Source organism: Falco naumanni, chromosome 5 (assembly GCF_017639655.2).
Source record: "Falco naumanni isolate bFalNau1 chromosome 5, bFalNau1.pat, whole genome shotgun sequence".
NCBI classification, from domain to species: Eukaryota; Metazoa; Chordata; class Aves; order Falconiformes; family Falconidae; genus Falco; species Falco naumanni.
This window is the reverse complement of record NC_054058.1, coordinates 38,657,473-38,674,066: the sequence shown is the minus strand read 5'-3', so window position 1 is coordinate 38,674,066 and position 16,594 is coordinate 38,657,473. Positions and strand designations below refer to the sequence as shown.

The 16,594-nt window shown below is 48.8% G+C and overlaps 1 protein-coding gene across 2 annotated transcripts; it reads right to left on the bottom strand.

The window, feature by feature from the left end:
* Positions 1–545: 545 nt before the first annotated feature.
* LOC121089114 (sushi domain-containing protein 3-like) lies at positions 546–8,892 on the bottom strand. 2 transcript variants are annotated; one of them, XM_040596042.1, is made up of 5 exons: positions 8,510–8,892; positions 6,554–6,742; positions 3,913–4,048; positions 2,456–2,635; positions 546–2,129 (listed from the first exon to the last, which is right to left on the bottom strand). In XM_040596042.1, exons 1-5 carry the CDS (start codon positions 8,685–8,687, stop codon positions 1,889–1,891), a joined length of 924 nt encoding a protein of 307 aa, XP_040451976.1. In that variant the 5' UTR covers positions 8,688–8,892; the 3' UTR covers positions 546–1,888. The 2 variants fall into 2 exon arrangements, with proteins under 2 accessions (XP_040451976.1, XP_040451978.1); XM_040596044.1 differs by having other exon boundaries at positions 546–2,126.
* Between the last annotated feature and the right edge of the window lie 7,702 nt (positions 8,893–16,594).

Genomic DNA, 16,594 nt, shown 5'->3' with positions numbered 1-16,594 from the left:
GAGGGCAGATCCTGGGCTGAATTCCTGGCCATGAAACCTGTTTTGGTGACACAGAAGTGGAAGTGCAGTCCACAGGTGTGGCACTGGTGGGCTGGTGAGAGCCCACAGCACTTGTCGCGCTGTGTCCCAGTGTATGGCTGGCATGTCTGCAGGCAGAGTGCTGTGTCCACAGGTAGTCTGGGCAGTCTGGCAAGCATCTAGGAGGGGACTCAAGAACAGCTTGCCTTGAGGTGGGGTTGTTCCCCTCCCTGTGTTTTAGACTTGGCTGGAAAAAGAGGGAGGAGAAAAAGGTAAGGTTAGGATGTAAGGTTAAGGGAAGTGCAGGGCAGGTCCTGTTTTTCCTGTCACTTCTACAGCTTCGCTTGTCTTAGGCGAATGAAAGGTTTTTTCCTTCTCTGGTAAATGGCCACTGTGGGTGTTGTCATCTTTTGCAAGGGATCTGTAAAAGCTTTACCACCTGCTCGCTGCCCCATCAAACCCAGCTCCCAAACCAGAATTTCTGTAGCTTGATGATGTGAAAAGAAGACATAAGAAGGGAATGGGGAGAGATTCCTTTATTATCATCATTATAAATAGAAAAAATGGTGTCCCTAGCCCGCTTTCCAGGGAGAAGCAGCAGTGGTTCCCAGACATCCACTAGTAGGTCTTGCCTTATCACAAAAATGTGCTACCTTGCATCTTTTAAGGCTTCTTTCCTTGAAATGTGATGCAAATGTTGATAGAAATGAGGTCAGCAGACTAGCACTCCTAGCAGGATTGAGCATTGCAGTTTGCGTCCTTGAGCACTGGATGGCAGGTGATGCTGGGGATTCAGGTCCTGAGTGCTCGTTCTCACCGCCTGCCCCGTGCACAGCAGCTCCTGGGGCTGCCAGCACCTCTCCTGACTAAGGCCATAACGCCTCCCGAGATACAAACAGCATCTCCCTGCACACGTGATGCCATGTTACTCCACAGGCCCCGTGTGCCCAGGCTGTGTTGGCCATGCTACACAGACATAGGTCTGTCCTGTGGTGCAGGCAGGGGCTGAGGTGTCCTGAAGCTGCTGGGCCAGGCTCTGCATGCACTGCCTGGAACATGCCCCTGTATTTCCGCCCAGGAAATCCTGAACAGAAATATGGGTGCCATTGCTTTCTGAACGCAAATGGTGGCACTTGAGCTAGCTCTTCTAGTGCTGCTGTAGGTCCCGATACACCTGACGTGGATTTCTAGTACAGGAGAGAAGGGATGAAAAACCCCAAGGTTTTTGTAGTTTTGTGTGTTTGTTTTCATATGTACTAGGTCCTTTGTATTAAAGATAAATTTAGGTTTTCCTCTTGACTGGCTATCTTTGCATGCTTGTCACTGCATCTTACAAGTCTAAGGTTGTTTAGAAATGGGAATATATGCTGAGTTCTGAACAGCAACAAAAAAAACCCTTTAAATCTCAGCCTGCATTCAAGTGCAGTGAATTGTAAGTGCTTCCAATTATCCAATGACATAGATTCCTTGTTCCTGGTAACTAGCTGTCTTCACTTCCCACCTTTAAAAGAGCCCTAAACAGAAAATCAGACTCTTGTGTTCAAAACCTGAAAGTCTGCACATGCTCAGCCTGTAGGTTAAGCTGGAGCTGCTCAGAATTTGCTTTATGCATCTTACCAAAATGATCAATTAAGAAGCTTGTAACCTAGGAACTCTTCTTTGAAATGTGCACTTCTGGACAGGGCGGGGAAATAAGAGGCTTTTTTGATACAATCCTTTTAACATGAAGTGTCAAATTTTCTCCATTTGAAAACCCAGGTGCAGTGATTGGCTCTTGTGAAATTCTTTCCTGAGCTCTGCAGAGTTTTGAGGAATTGATGGTATTAAAAGAAAAAAGGAAAAAAAAAAAACTGAATGGCAGTTTAGATTTTCAGACCAGTCTCCCGAACTTGTTGAAGAGCTTGTGTTCCTCATAGCTTCTGCAGTAGAGGGGGAGCCGGTCCCTGGGGAGGTCAGCACCGCAGGGCATGGCAGGCAGCAGCACGTTGTGTGGTGGCAGGCTGGGCAGGGCGGTGATGGGTGGCGTGCCGAGTGGTAACACCAGCTGGGGCAAGACCGGTGCATCAGGGTGCCAGTTCTGCTGGGACAGCTTTGGCAGGTTTTCAGGGCTACTGGTAAAGGCAAGAAGGAGAGTGGGTAGTAAGAGGGGCTGCAGTGCTGATGGGAGCCTGCAGCCCACCCAGGCAATGCTGAGGCAGGGCACAGGTGAGCCCTGGTCCTCTGACTCACCTTCCCCTTGGAAAAGAGCAGGTGCAAGGGTTTCATTGCTGTTAGGCACTATGTGCGGGGCAGATAAGAGGGTGAGGCAGGGGACTGACTGCACAGGTGATGTGGGCTTTTACATCTGGCTGCTCCTGTTTCCAGGTGGTCTAGGAGCAGCTGCTGCCCATTCGTGAGGAGCTGGGGGGGCAGAGCCAGTGCTGGGGCTGAATGGTACCTTTGGAAAGCCAGGTTGTTGCATCCTGCAAATGCCCCTGGGAACACAGAGCTGGAGAGGGCTGAGAGGTGGTAATCCCGCCGGTGGTAGTGCTTCAGTCTCCCAAAAGCATTTCTCCTCCTCTCGGGGGTGGAGGGGTCACATTTCCATCCTCCTCTGACCTTCCTCCTGTGCTGCTGCCTGCAAGGTGGAAAAGAGAAGTGTCCATGTGGATGCTTTCTTTACACTTTGTGAGCTGCCTGGTTTTATTTCGCTCCCCAGAAAGACTTGGCGTGTTTGTATCTTAAACCAGTGTTGTCACCCAGTGGTTTTGACCCCCTTCCCTCCACTCCCAGAGGAAAGCATCGAAGCTGTTTCAGCCCTGCAGAAAAGGGGCACGAGCATGGCACCATCCAGCCTGGGGAAGAGGGGGAAGAGCAGGCCGGCGGGGAGAAGTGGGGCTGGTGCCTACTAAGAGGTTGAAATGTTATCCCCTGCAGGGTTTTTCTTTACTCCTTGCCGTTGTGCACTTCTGATAACAAGGAATTAGGTTCTTGGTTAAAGCTGCATCCCTAGTGTCCTGGTTTCAGCTTGGACAGAGTTATTTTTTCTTCTTGGCAGTTGGTGCAGTGCTGCGTTTTGGATTTGGTGTGAGAACAATGTTGATAGCACACTGATGGTTTTAGTAGTTGCTGGGTAATGTTCATACTAAGTCAAGGACTTTTTGGTTTCTTGGGTCCTGCCAGTGAAAGGGCTGGAGAGGCACAGGACATTGGGAGGGGACACAGCTGGGACAGCTGATCTGAATGAGCCAAAGAGGTACTCCATACTATCATGAACATCAGGACATCATGCTCAGTATACAGACTGGGGGGTAGGGGGTTTGGCTGGAGTTGGCCAGTCACTGCAGGGGGACTGGTTGGGCATCGGTCAGCGGGCGGTGAGCAGTTGTATTGTGCATCACTTGGGTTTTTTCCCTTCCCTTTTGGATTTTATTCCTCTCTCTTTCTCTCTCCTTGTCATTATCGTTATTTTGTTTAATTTTATTTAAATTATTAGTTTGTTCTATCTTAGCCCTTGAATTTTACCTTTTTCCCAGATTCTCCTCCCCATCCCACTGGTAGGGGGGTAGTGACCTAGCGGCTGTGTGGTACTTAGTTGCTGCCTGGGCTTAAACCATGCCACCTGGGTGGGCTCCTGCACGGTCCCTGTCGCTGTGACGATCCCTTGCTCAGGTTCCCTTCACTGGCAAAACCCAAAATGTCTTGCTGGACTGTAGGCCGGGAAAACAGGGATGTGCTGCTGCAAAGATGCAGCTCTGTGAGCATGGTGCTGGCCGGTGGAACCCTGCTCCCAGTCCTTCCCCAAAGGGGATGCTGCCTCCCTTCCCCACGCTGGGCTGACTTAGCCTCAGGAAAGGGATATTCCCTCACCACCACCGCACCCCCCCAAACCCCCTCCCCCGCCTCTGTACTCACCCCCCGCGGCTCCTTCTCGCCCTATCCCGCCAGCAGCACACGGCGAAGGAGACAGACAGTGCCAGGATCACTGCTCCGCTCAGCAACGAAGCGGCCACCGCAACGCGAGAGCCGGTACCCGAGGGATGCGGGGCGGCTGCGGGGCACAGCGGGGTAATGCTGAGCGGGGGCCGGGGCGCCCGCGGTTGCGGGCGTTGCGGCCCGCCCCCCCCGGCCCTATACAGGTAATCTAAACTAAGAACCATTTAAAAAATCAGTGGTGAACGTGGGTGTTGCTATGCCAGCTCAATAAACCAGAAAGTCGGGGGCGAGGGGGAGGAAATCAGATTAAAAGTAAATCTTTTCTTCAGCTACTCAAAATAATGACATGGGACAGAAAAGCATAGCACATGCCACATTTTCCACGTGTCTTGTATAAAGCACGAAGGCAGAAAAAAATTAAGCCCCCAGTAACAAAACAAAACAACAACAACAAAAAAGGGGTGACTTGTCAGGGTGTTTCTTGGTTTGTTTTTTTTTTGTTGTTGTTGTTTTTTTGTTTGTTTTGTTTGTTATATATAAAAAATCCAGATATATATATCTGGAACGTGTGTTTTTGCTTAACTGTTCGAGGGGGGGGGGCGGGGTGAAGAAAAGTCAGTTGAAAAGGAAAACAAGTTAATTTGGTTGGAAAAGGGAAAAGGAGTTCATTTAGGTGGGAAAAGGAGTTAGTGAAAGAAAAAGTTAAAAAGCTGTAAGTGTATGTAAGTATGAGTGTTTGAAAGAAATACGGGCTTGTGAAATTAAAAAAACAATAATTGGAAACTTTAATTGATGTAATTATAGATTGGTTTGGGTTGGAAAGGAACTTTAAAGGTCATCTAATCCAAGCCCCCTGCAATAAGCAGGGACATCTTCAAATAGTCCAGGTTGCTCAGAGCCCTGTCCAGCCTGGCCTTGAATCTCCCCAGGGATGGGGCGTCCACAGCTTCTCTGGGCAACCTGTGCCAGTGTTTCACCAACCTTATCATAAAAAATAGCCATTTTCTTGAGTGGGTGTACGGTTCATCTGAATGTGTGTTCCCTACCTGCCTTAAGACTGATGTCTGGAAAGAGCAGATGAATTACATCCTGACCAAACCATAAAGGGAACCTAAATCATGTTTGCAATGTAGATGTCTAAAGTCAGGGAAGTGGCTCCCATCCTAAGGGCAAAATAACATGAAATAATTCGCTAATGTCTGCAAAAATGGTATGTTTAGGTTTTCAAAGTATTGAAATACACAGATTCAACCCCCCAACCTTAGGATCTTTGCGAAGTAACAAAACAGACTTCTGAAAGTACGGAGATTTGCTTTTTGTTTCAAAGGGAACAAGTGCGTGGGGACTTTTTTTCCTCAAAACTGTCTTAAAACCTCTTTATTTTGGGGAACCCAAGGTGTGATTTAAAGTTCGGAGGTTTTGGTTTTGGTTCACCCGAGTTGTTTCTGCAGCAGGCACAAACTGCAGCCTCCGTTTAGGGCTGAGAAGACAAGGTTTGCTAATGAGCTTTACGAATGCTTCACTACAGGAGTACCTGTAACATATTGCAACAAAGTTCATTGCTTTTATTTTGCTGTGTTTACTTTCACAAAAGATACTGACTGTTATCATCAGGTTTTACAGCACTGAATTGGTGTAAATTGCTTTACGTCTGGTTTCATTTTTAAAGGACAAGCTGCGGGGGTGCTTTTGAACAGAAGCACCTGCAGGGATGTCTTATGGTTGAAGCACTTTGGTTTCTGATTTGACCTTCTTGAGATGCTACCTTTTGAAAATGGATTTGCTTATCTTAAGCAAGTGAAAGAGAAGCAGCAGAAGCACGTGGCAGACATTTTCCATTTCAAACTCTTTTTAGCCAGTTGCTGCACCACAGGTTTGCCCGTAAACTGTTTCTGAAATAGCCCCAGGTCTTTGATTCTCAGTGTCCAGCACTAGCAATATAATTCATACATAGGCTATATAGCATTCACAACTTCTGTGGTTTTGCTTGCCGCTGCAAAAATATATAACTTTCTTGAGGGCAATTTTTCTGAAATGATTTTATGTATGCACACAATGTGTGGTGCCCGAGAGAAAGCTTTTAAAGCAATAAACATCGTGCCTTTGATGTTAAACCATTTGTTCTCAATGAGCTCATACCACAAAAAAAGTGAGGGCAGTTTGCAACTGGCACATGCTCTGCATGAGCTTTCATAAACAGCACGTGCTGGGTTATTGCAAAGTTCAGCTTTGCTCCTGCTGAAAGCTTTTGGCTGGCTGTGCCCCGGAGTCCCTGTGCTTGGTACCCGGAGTCGGGCGTCAGGCAGTACCAGGTTCTAACCCAACTTGGTGACTTCTGTACCAATTACTGGGAACGAGAGAAGGCCTGGTTATCTGCTGAGCCCCTGCCAGGTGAATTCACCCTTTGGCAGCCCCCCTGTCTTATGCAGCTCATGAAACACTGCTGCAGGGACCCTGCTGAAGCATGGCATTTCACCCGTGCTGATGACCACCAACCAGGTCAAGCCGGACCTCTGCTGTCCCCTTTTGGGGTGGCTGCAGCACCCCACCTCCTCCCCAGCACCCCACTGAGACCCTACAAGTGAGCGCAGGGGCTGGGTCACACCTGTGGGCTCCTTACCCTGGCAGTGGGGAGGGGGGTGGCTCCAGGACGAAGCGCTCTCCCGGCGGAGGCAGAAGAGTCTCTCACTGCCCACCAGCTGGTACCCCTCCTGGCACCAGTACACAAGGACTGAGCCCAAGGAGACACCCGAGCCTCTGTCCACGTAGTAGTATCCGTAGCGCGGTGGGGGGAGAGTCGTGCATGGTGCTGGGAGAGAAAGGGGAGACAGTAAGTGCAGGCGGTGACAAAGCCCCTGCTGGTGATGCTTCTGAAAAGGCTGCCTGGCCCCAGTGTCACTCCTGTGTGTCCTGCAAGTCTCTGAATTTTTTTAAATTTTTTTTGTGAAATCCTAAAGGAGAGACGTAGAGAAGTCTAGTGACTTTACCTGTCTTCTAGTTGCAAACTCTGTGATGTGAGCACCCACTGAACAGCAGAAGTGGGACTGAAAAGGTACAGGATGGGGACAGCATGCAGAGAGCAACCCTTAGGAGGGAAAGGAAGGGGACAGGCATTTTTTAATACCACAATATTGGAACTCAAAGCAATAAACGTACTACTCTATGCTATAAAGAGATACTTTACTCTATGCTATAAAGAGATACTTTTTCCATCTCAGCCTTTAATTTTTTTTCTAGTTTGTTACTCAAGACTATTCAAAGCTACTCAGTTGTCCTGCTTAGATAATCCTTTCTGTGTTACACGCTTTGCATCTTTAGTGCTGTCCCTGTTCTAGCTTGCTAGTACCTGGTGAAAGCTGGGAGTGAGGCAGGCTTCAAAAGGGATGCCAGTCTGACTGTGTGCTTGCAAGAAAAGCCTTGATATACTAACACAAGGCCAAGAAAATATGGATCGGTGAATTCTTATGTAACAGATATCACAGGTACCAATATTCTGAATTAAAGGAAAATACTTTGATCAATTCTAATTAAGCCAAGCTTAAAACCTGCAGGCAGAAATGTGCTTTATCTAGCTTAGGGGGAACTTTTGGAGGAAATTCTGAGTGCAGCAGTGAAGCTAATGTGAGAGAGAGGTTTGGTTTGCCTCTGCTTTTGCTGAGGTGATGTAGGTTTCTCCTCCAGAGGGGCTGACAAGAAACGAGTCAGGCTGAGTAAGATGAGACTTTCTCCAGGTGCAGCAATACTGTTAACAGGTAGTGGAGATGTCTGTACCAGTAAATTCAGTGGTGCCAAGGAGGCTGCCTGGTTGCCTGGACTGGATCTGTTGTACAGTTAAATTGCCCAGCACTGGCTAGCACCTTCCTCAACAACCCCTTGTCATGATGCGGAGATAAGGTGGTCCAGGGACTGTTCCCAACAGGCGTTTTGGAAACAATGTATAGTTATAAAAGTTTGGGAAGATGAAGGGTTCAATAGTATGGCATGGGCTGCTCCATGCCACTGCTGGCACATAGAGGCAGGTGGGCTGCCTGGCCCAGGCAGCCAGTCACCCAACATCAGTCCCAGCACTGTGTCGGACTTGCCAGGGAACAGCATGTGCTTTGCTCTAGGAAGTGGATTAAAAAAAAGTAATCACCCTCAGCATTTAGAGATTATTTGTGCTTTTAAAAAATCTCCATCCTCATTTCTTCCCAAGGGTACCAGCTCAGCCCCTAGAGACAGGGGTGTGTTTAGTGTGCCCACACCCTGGGCAGGCAGCTAGTCCATCATGATACACATAGAGGTTAACATGGAGGAGGAGTTTACTCTCAAAGGAAGATAGTCAAGCATTAAATTTCCTCCCAGTGTCTAGCAACTTGGCATCTGATGCAACACATTTCTCCCAGATCACAGAAGCAGCTGCAGCTATGGGGACCACACAAAGCCCTGCAGCCCTTACGTATGCCCTCGGCATGCTGGAAGAAGCACCGCCATGCTATCATCAACACGTCCCCACACCCTTCACCCTGTGTGCCTGCATGGTGGGGCCCCAAGCAGCCCCGCAGAGGGAGAGACAGGCAATTGCCCACTCCAGTACCTGAGATGTTGCTGTGCACGTAGGTCCCGTTGGCAACATCTCTGGGCAGCCCCTTTCTGACATGTCCTGCCCCGGGTGAGGCGGTCCAGGGTCCAGCAGCATCACTCCAGGCAAAGCTCAGACAGCTCCAGGGCAGCAGGCAAAGGGCAATGCATTTCCCGAACCTTTGTCCCGTCATGGTTTGGGGAAACACAGCATTATCGGCTGCCCAGACGTCCCAAGTGCCTGTGGTTTCCCTTCGCTTCTCGGCAGGAGTCAGCTGGGCTCTTAGGGCATTAAGCCTTCAGCAGCAAAGCTAGCAGCCGCTCTCCCCCCTGGGGCTTGTCTTTCCTCTGTGTCGGTGCAAACCCCGTGTCTTTGCTCCTAGCGCTGCCAGCCCTGCTCTGGCCGCTTGGCTGAGTGACTCCAAAGCCCTGCAGAGAAACCAGGCGTGGGAAAGGGATGAGAAGCAGCAAGCACTTGGGATCCATCTTTTACAGCCGAGACTGGCTGTCACCATCTCTCCAAGTGCTGGAGTTGCACATTGGGCATCCTCCTCCCCTACCTGCTGAAATCCATGCTCAAGCTTGCTGCTGAGAATCTTGAGCTGCAGACCCTCCCATGCTTGTCTCTTCCCTCCCACCAGAGCCTAGATCTGATTTTCTGTAAACTGCAGCAGAGCAGGATATGAACCATAGGAATCAAAAGGGTTTCATAACAGCAGCTCCACCAGCTTTGCTGCTGCAGAAACTGCAGAGAAATCTGTTTTCCCTTTTCCTTGGGGTTCCCTCTGTGTGGCATCTTTCTACCTGTCACTCCAGGCCCTGATGTTTTCTGGTGTTTTATAGCTGGAGGAGCTGCAGTGTAGTGACCAGCTCTTCCTCCCTGGGATATAGGGTGCTTTTACCTGCCCCTACCTGCCTGGCCCCTTGTGTGCAGCCAGGAGGAGGTGAGATGCCCCACATTGCGTGAGGACTTGAGACCAAGATGTTTTGGAGCAGGCAATGCGGGTGTGCTGAGGCTTTCCCCAGCAGCCAGTACTCAGGCTGTGCAGTTTTTGGAGCATTCCCTGCTGTGGCTATCTTCTCCCCTCCTTTCACACCCTGGAGCTCCCTTTGCCCTGTGGGTATCCTTTGCCTTTCCAGTCCTGCATCCTTGCCTGTCCTGGGACAATCTAGGACTCATTGCAGGTGTAAGTGTTAAAGCCCAGGTTGTTATTCATTAATAGCCTCGGCACAAATACAGCAGTCTTGGCAGCTGGGTGTGAGGACATTTGCAATTGGCAGGGAGATGCTTTGACTCCGTGGGTTGGTTTTTGTTTGCCTCTCTTTTTAGACCTGTGGCTTGTAGCTGCAGCCAATGTGCTTGGCTGAGCATGGCTGCCCAAGTGGGTCTGTGTGACCAAAACATTGCCTTGGATGTGTGGGCAGCTCCTGTTTGTAAAACCAAACAGTGGTCTTATGGCCTCAGTGTGATTTACTGCAGCACACAAAGGGGAAATAAAAATGACAGATGGAATCAAGCCCCTGTCTGATCCCATCCCATCCTGGGGATGCAGCCGAGGGGTCTGTGGCAAGGAGGGGAGCTGTAGGGCCAGGCAGTGGCTGGACCTTGTTTGTGGTCCCTCCCTGGCACCGGGACACCCTCTTGCTCACATCCAGAGCAGCTCAGCAGTGCTCCAGCCCTCCTTGCACTTGCAGAGAAGTTTCTTGTTACCTCTATAGGCCTTTTGACCTCGGAACACCTTAATCCTACTCTGTTTGTCCATCCATCTCCCAGACACTCCTATTTGGTTTTGGCTGTGCTAGTACCTCTCTGGGCTTCTCTCCAGGGGATTTACTTGCTTTCTCAGGACAACCTGTTTCAACCTCTCATGACTTATAATGATCTTGCTCAGAAACTACTTTAATTTCTTCTCTTTCTTGGTTAATCCTTCTTAAACAGCAAGCTTTCCTTGGTTCCCCTTGGAGAGTGGGCCGAGGAGGCGGGGTTCTCCCCAGCTCAGCGAATATTGCTAGTTTCTTGTTTTGGTTTGGTTTTTTTCCTTTCCCCTTCTGACCGCAGGGATTTTGCTGTTTGTTTGTACAATGAAGGTGAGCTTCGAAGCAGGCTGGGCTGTATGGGAGTGTAACACTGACAGCAGAGGAGCCGGCCTCGGGGCATGCCCTGGGAGCAAACACAGTCATCTCCCAGCAGCCCGGAGCTGGGGATGCGATCCCATCTGATCAGATGGGACCGACCCTGAACTGGCATCTCTGCTGAGCCTGAGGTCAGTGCGTGTGTACCTTCTCCTGCCAGGGCTTACAAGGTGGCCCCACTGCCACTGATGACTGGAGGACAGTGGGAAATGCCACAGACTGTGCCCTCCGTGTGCCGGTGGCAGTAAGTCTCATCACATGTGCTGGGGAATGAAAGGGCTCAGCAAAACCCCAGGGACACAATAACCACGCTTGAGCTTGTGCTCAAAATGCTGAGTAGATGACATGGATTATTCCTTCGCTAATGCTCTTAAGTGCTGTTCCTGGGGCTGAGGGAGATAAAGGGGCTTATTATTGCAAAATCAATATCCTGCTGGGGTGGGATTTCAACACCGTTCCCTATTCCCTGCTTTCTGGTGGCAGCTGTCTGTGCAGAGCTGGGCACCAGGCTGTGCAGGCAGGCGGTGACCCTGGGCTCAGGAGAGGAGGCATGCCCATGCCCTGGCTCAGTAACCCCTTTTTTTTTGTGGGGAAGGCACAAAGGAAGACAGAACTAGCAGAGGAGCTGGCATGGCCAAGGGGCTGCAGCTCTCCTAGCTTGAAGGCCTTGGCTGGGGGCTTCCACCTTCCCAGCAGATCACCTGTGGGTGACATCCTTCAAGGGCTGCTTCTCTGCCATAGAAGCTTGCAAGGCAAAGCTCAGCTGACAGCTTTCAAAGCTGTTTCACACCTGCACTCAAATCTCCTTGCTGGCTGATGTGGATCCATTTAGTGATAAAGTTTTGCTGAGCCACAGTGGCACTTCCCCCTACCTTCTGCCCCCTTTGAACCTTTTAAATACATTCTCTGCAAAAGTGCCCTTCTCACACGCTCCCACCCACATGAGTATCACCCTGCCCTGGACCATTTTCTCCTCCAGCCCCTGCTCTACTGCTTCAAAGCTGGCATGCCGGCTCTGCTCAGCTGCTGGGGCTCTCCTGTCTCCTGTCCCACAGCCTCACCAAGCCAGGGTTTCCTGGCCCTGGGGATGGTGCATGGCCAGCCTCCACCTTGTCTCACCCTGTGCCCTGCTTCCCCTCGTGCTGGTGCGCCCAGCCAAAGAAAACAGCATCTCCCTTCCCATGGCACAGGCAGCCAAGCAGAAGTGTGTTGGCATCAACATGGCACCATGACACTTAGGAGATTGCTCCTTTAATCTCCTGTAGTTTTTTTTTCATCCTGACATGGCCCACACCCTCATACCATTCTCCTGGGTTTGGCACAGCCCCTGTCAGCTCTGCAGTTTGTTATTGGGCTGCTTTGACAGCAAAAAACACCAGCCCCAGGGAAGTACAAGTGCTTTTCTTCCACCTCATGACATGAAAGGGTCTCCAGAGGAGCGCAGGTGAACTGCAAGGGTAAGCAGAAAGGCTACATGGTGCTCTGCTTTGCGGGCTTTCAATCGCAACACGCGTGATGGTTTGGCCCACGTGAGGGCTGGGCATGGCTGGCAGGAGCAGTCCTGCATGGAGAAGCGCTCGTCTCCCGGGACTGACATGCTCCCCTGGCAGCACTAGGATTCAGGACCTGTACCCAGGGCTGTGGTGCACCTGGATGAACAGCGATAGGAGGAAAGAAGAAGGGACTGAGTCGGGGACACTTGCTGGGAGAGTTGGGCCACTGTAGGGGTCTTGCCAGAAAAGTCAGGGGACCTTTTTCATTGCACCCAGCTGAGCAGGTGTTGCTGTCTGATTGCAGCCTGTGCAATACCCTGGGACACTTACTTTTGCTTACCTGGGGAACTGGCAACACGCATGTAGGTGTGTACCCCAGTGCCTCAGTCCTTTTTACATGTCAGGTCATTTGGAGGAGAAAAGGTGACCAAGAGATGTGGCAGTGGGAAGGTCAAGCACACAGCTAATCCTGTCTAGGACTCTGCACTCAATTTCTTGCTGTGCCGTAGAGATCCTGGTGCAAAAATAGAAAGCAATGATCCCTTATTTAATTTCCCTTATTCAAGGGAATTTACTTTGGTCATGTTTATTTCCTTGTTGTATTTTAATCAAACATTCTTGCAGGTCGACTTCATTGTATACTCTGAGAACGTTGCAGTGTGTTGCATTGATTGCTCTTAAGTGAAGAGATCTATTTTGTGTGTGCGTGCTTTGGCAGGCCAAGACTCAAAGCACTGGGCTTGCCCAGGTCCACTAGTAAGCAGTGCAGAGCTCTTCTTCAGAAGCCAAATTTCCGCTATGGAACCCACAAGTACTAATGTCAAGTCAGTGACCATGGATGATCCTCTTTGTTTGCAGAAGGTTCTGCAGACAGAAGGACATAGAGGTACTTTGTGACTAACTTACTCACCGCGAGTCACTTGCTTAGCTCTCTTGCTAGCCATCTTTCATGCAAACCAGCCAGGGCTAGCTCTGTGGAAGAACAAACTGTTCTTCCGAAAGATGATTCTAGTTTTTTTTGGTGCAAAGTCTCCCTGTTATGCCTCTTTTATACTGCACTGCTTTTATTTCATAGCCCTGAGTTGCCTCTAAACCCACCGTTCCCCAGCTCCGCTAGCTGGGCCCCAGTGCCGCAGGTCTGTGAGAGCACAGTGGATGAACCTGCCCTCCCAGCAAGGGGTTTGGTGTGACTCACCGAGCCTGCACCTCCCAGGGCTGTGCCTGTACAGCCTCAGGTGGAGAGACCCCTCCCACTCAACCTCAGACATCTTCATACATGCCCGTCACACTTGGTTGTTTCAAAGTTTGGGAAAGAATAAGGACTTGCTTTATCTAGCCTATCTAGGACTCCTATTTTAAGATGCAGTGGAAGTTTTAGAGGTGCCCACTGAATGCAAAGGAAGCTCATGTCTCAGTGCCTGCACTGCAGGTGGGTGAAGCTGGTGGGAGGACTCTCAGTCACCAAACCTGCCTGTAGCTGTTGGCAGTGGATGGATCTGCCAGCACGTTCACATTTGTCACCACCCAGATTTTTTGGGGATAGCACATGGCAGGGACTTGCCACATCTATATTAACCAGTAAGGCCTTGGAAATTGCTATGCTGGTGTCACCCCACCTGCAATTAGGTGAGGACATCTAAGGAGCGCAGGAAGCTTCTTGGTCATGGAGCTGATTAGGGACAGTTCAGGTTTGCATCTGAGGGTGGCATTGTAAGTTGATCCGTTATGGAATATGCCCTGAGAAAAACTTTGATTTTCAGGCAGGAATGTAGCATAACAGACAAAATGACCCTGTCAGAAGAGTCATGATACAGATGGTCCAGGCTCTCCTTGTGGGTACAGGAGACCTGGGGTTGAGCCTGAAGATTTGAACTTGGTCTCCTGTGTCCCCAAGCTTTTCCTTGATTAGTTGCTTGTAACAGTCAGTTGGCTGCTTCTGCCCTCAGGGGCATGAACTGAGACAGCCTTTGCTGACACGAGCAGCTGGCCAGGTAGCTTGACTGATAGCAGCCGACACACCAGACACACAAGTCTAAAGGGAATCAGTATTATACTTTCCTTTGTTTTCTTTCTTAACACATCATTAATAACTTGAACAGGTGGATACCTGCCCATTTATTCCTAAAAGCCATTCATGCAATGATTAGGCTGTCATCAATAACCAGTAATTGACAACATTACCACTTAAGCATGCATCTTTGCTAATGGAATAATTCCTTGTTTTGAAAAACCTCACCATTTATTAATTAATTGCTAATCCTGTTGTATATATGCAACATTTACATGCACACAGAGACTTCCTACTTGCTTTGCTTATTTCCAATGCCAAGACATTCCAGGCCAGGGCATTTCACATGGACTCCATAAATTTCTACTTTGACATGTACATTGTGCTATTTCGTAATCTTCTTCTAGATTCAAGATTACAGCACTAACCTTTTGTTGGCCAGAGGCTGATACTGTTAAACTTTTCATTCCTAATAGGCCTACTCTGATATCTGGGCTTTTGGCTATGTAGGACTTATGTCCTGTGGTTTTTGTGAAAACCTGCAATCTCTTGGTACTCTTAAAGTGCATTTTTTTGCACTGCAGAATTTCCCAGAATGGCAGAATTATTTTCTGCCCAACTTTTTTGAGAAAAGGAATTGTTGTTAATCTGTTATTATTATTATTATTATTGTTGTTGTTGTTGTTATTATTACTTTGTTCTTCTCATCCTGTTCACTTAGTACTCTTTCCATGGGCAATTTTACATGCTAGTCTAGATGACACAGGTGATGTTATGCACCTGCACCTTTGGGTGTTACCCAAGTTTATACAACCAAAGAGGAGAAGAAACCCTGGTTATTGAACGCCTGGGTCTCATCTAAAAACAAAGTTATGGCAGGACTGAGGAGTCATTGAACAGATACTGGGCTGAAATTATGAGGACGAGTTTTCTGATGAGAGGTCTCATAAAAATCTAGTGGGAAGGCAGACTAGCCCCAGAGGAATATTGCGCCATGGCTTGACAAAAAAATTCTACAAGAGAGATTGTGAGGCACAGAGAGTGGCTGATTCATGCAGTGGAGTAGGGTTAATGGAGGATATCAGAACAGACAGATTTGGATGGCTGCTTGGAGATCTGCACTGTATCCACTGAGAAATGCAAGCAGGAATGTACCTTCAAAAAGGAACAAATAAATCCAATGCTCCTGTTGCAATGCCTTGCGATGGTACACCTTCACTGGACACCGCCAGTATGTACAATGAAACAGTAAATATCCAGTGAACCACAGCCATGCAGTGCACTGGATAACAAGAGATGAGTAAGTCTGTACAATAGGGGGGTTTTGTGCTGCTCCCTCTGTGCTGGGAATTAGTAGAGTTGAGGGTGAAGGTGCCCAGGGTAGTTTGACCAGGAAGAGAGTTCTTGTTTACAGCGTGCAGAAAAAAAGTGGCCTTGTGCCAAGATTAGTGGGCCTGGAAATGCACCCCCTGAAGCTAAAAATACAGGAAGATTCCTATATGATGGGTCTTCAGAGAGGAGATATAGCAAAGCCATGAACATCTGTTGATTTTGGTGCCTTAACATTTAGCTGTCCAGCTGCTCGTAGCATCACTGATGGCGTTTAGGGAAAGGTTGTCTCATCCTGTAATGCAGTCCTGGTCTGAAGAGAAGGTCTGAGGATACCAAAGCTTTACAATAGAAACAGAGAGCAGAGTTTATTTCAGTTACGCTGCTTTCTGCGTGGAAACCAGGAGAAGTTCCCAATGGGAGGTCAGTGGGCGTAAGTGACAGCATGCCCCTCTCCACAGGGGCTCTCTGCAGCCCTTGGTCTGGGAAGTTCACTGCTTCGGGGAAGCCATGAAACTGAAGAGATGCTCCATCTGAGGAGGGCTGGGGTGAGGTGATTAGGACTGCTTGATGGGGTGATTAGGACTGCTTGATGGGGCGTTAAACACTGTTTGCTACTTATTAAGAGGAGGGTAACTGTATTTCAGGCCATCAGATGATCACCATTCAGCTAGGATTCTGAGCTGAATGGAGATAATCAGATGACCTGGAACAGTCCTTTTTCAAGCTTATGTCTTTTATACCTCCCTGGTGTCATGTTCTGATGACTTGATCATTGGTTGCTGCCTTAAATAGGTTCCTGGTAAAATCCTCATTCTTTTCATGTTATAATAGGATTATCACACAAGATGATGGTGTTTGTACCTAAGCCAAAATACACAGCAGTTTACATGCAGAATAAGTGAAACCATCTAGAGACAATTTTCTAAAAATCACCACAAAGCTCTTCAAACCGACCCAACCCACATGGAAAATGTAAGTTGCCAAGTTCCTGTTGAATCAATAATGAAGCAACAAGTTTCAAGGCTGTCCCAGAAAAAGCCGGAAACGTCTCACATCTCTGATGCCCCCTCAGCATCCTTACCTATGGGAGAAGTTTTTTTTACTGCCATCAGTCACAGATTCACATAGTTCAGGG

Coding starts and splice junctions, on each gene's coding strand:
- LOC121089114 (XM_040596042.1), bottom strand. CDS start 8,687: ATGACGGGACAAAGGTTCGGGAAATGCATTGCCCTTTGCCTGCTGCCC. Junction 2,636..3,912: donor GCGAGAAGGAGCCGCGGGGG/GTGAGTACAGAG, acceptor TCCACCTTGCAG/GCAGCAGCACAGGAGGAAGG. Junction 2,130..2,455: donor AACAACCTGGCTTTCCAAAG/GTACCATTCAGC, acceptor TGCCTTTACCAG/TAGCCCTGAAAACCTGCCAA.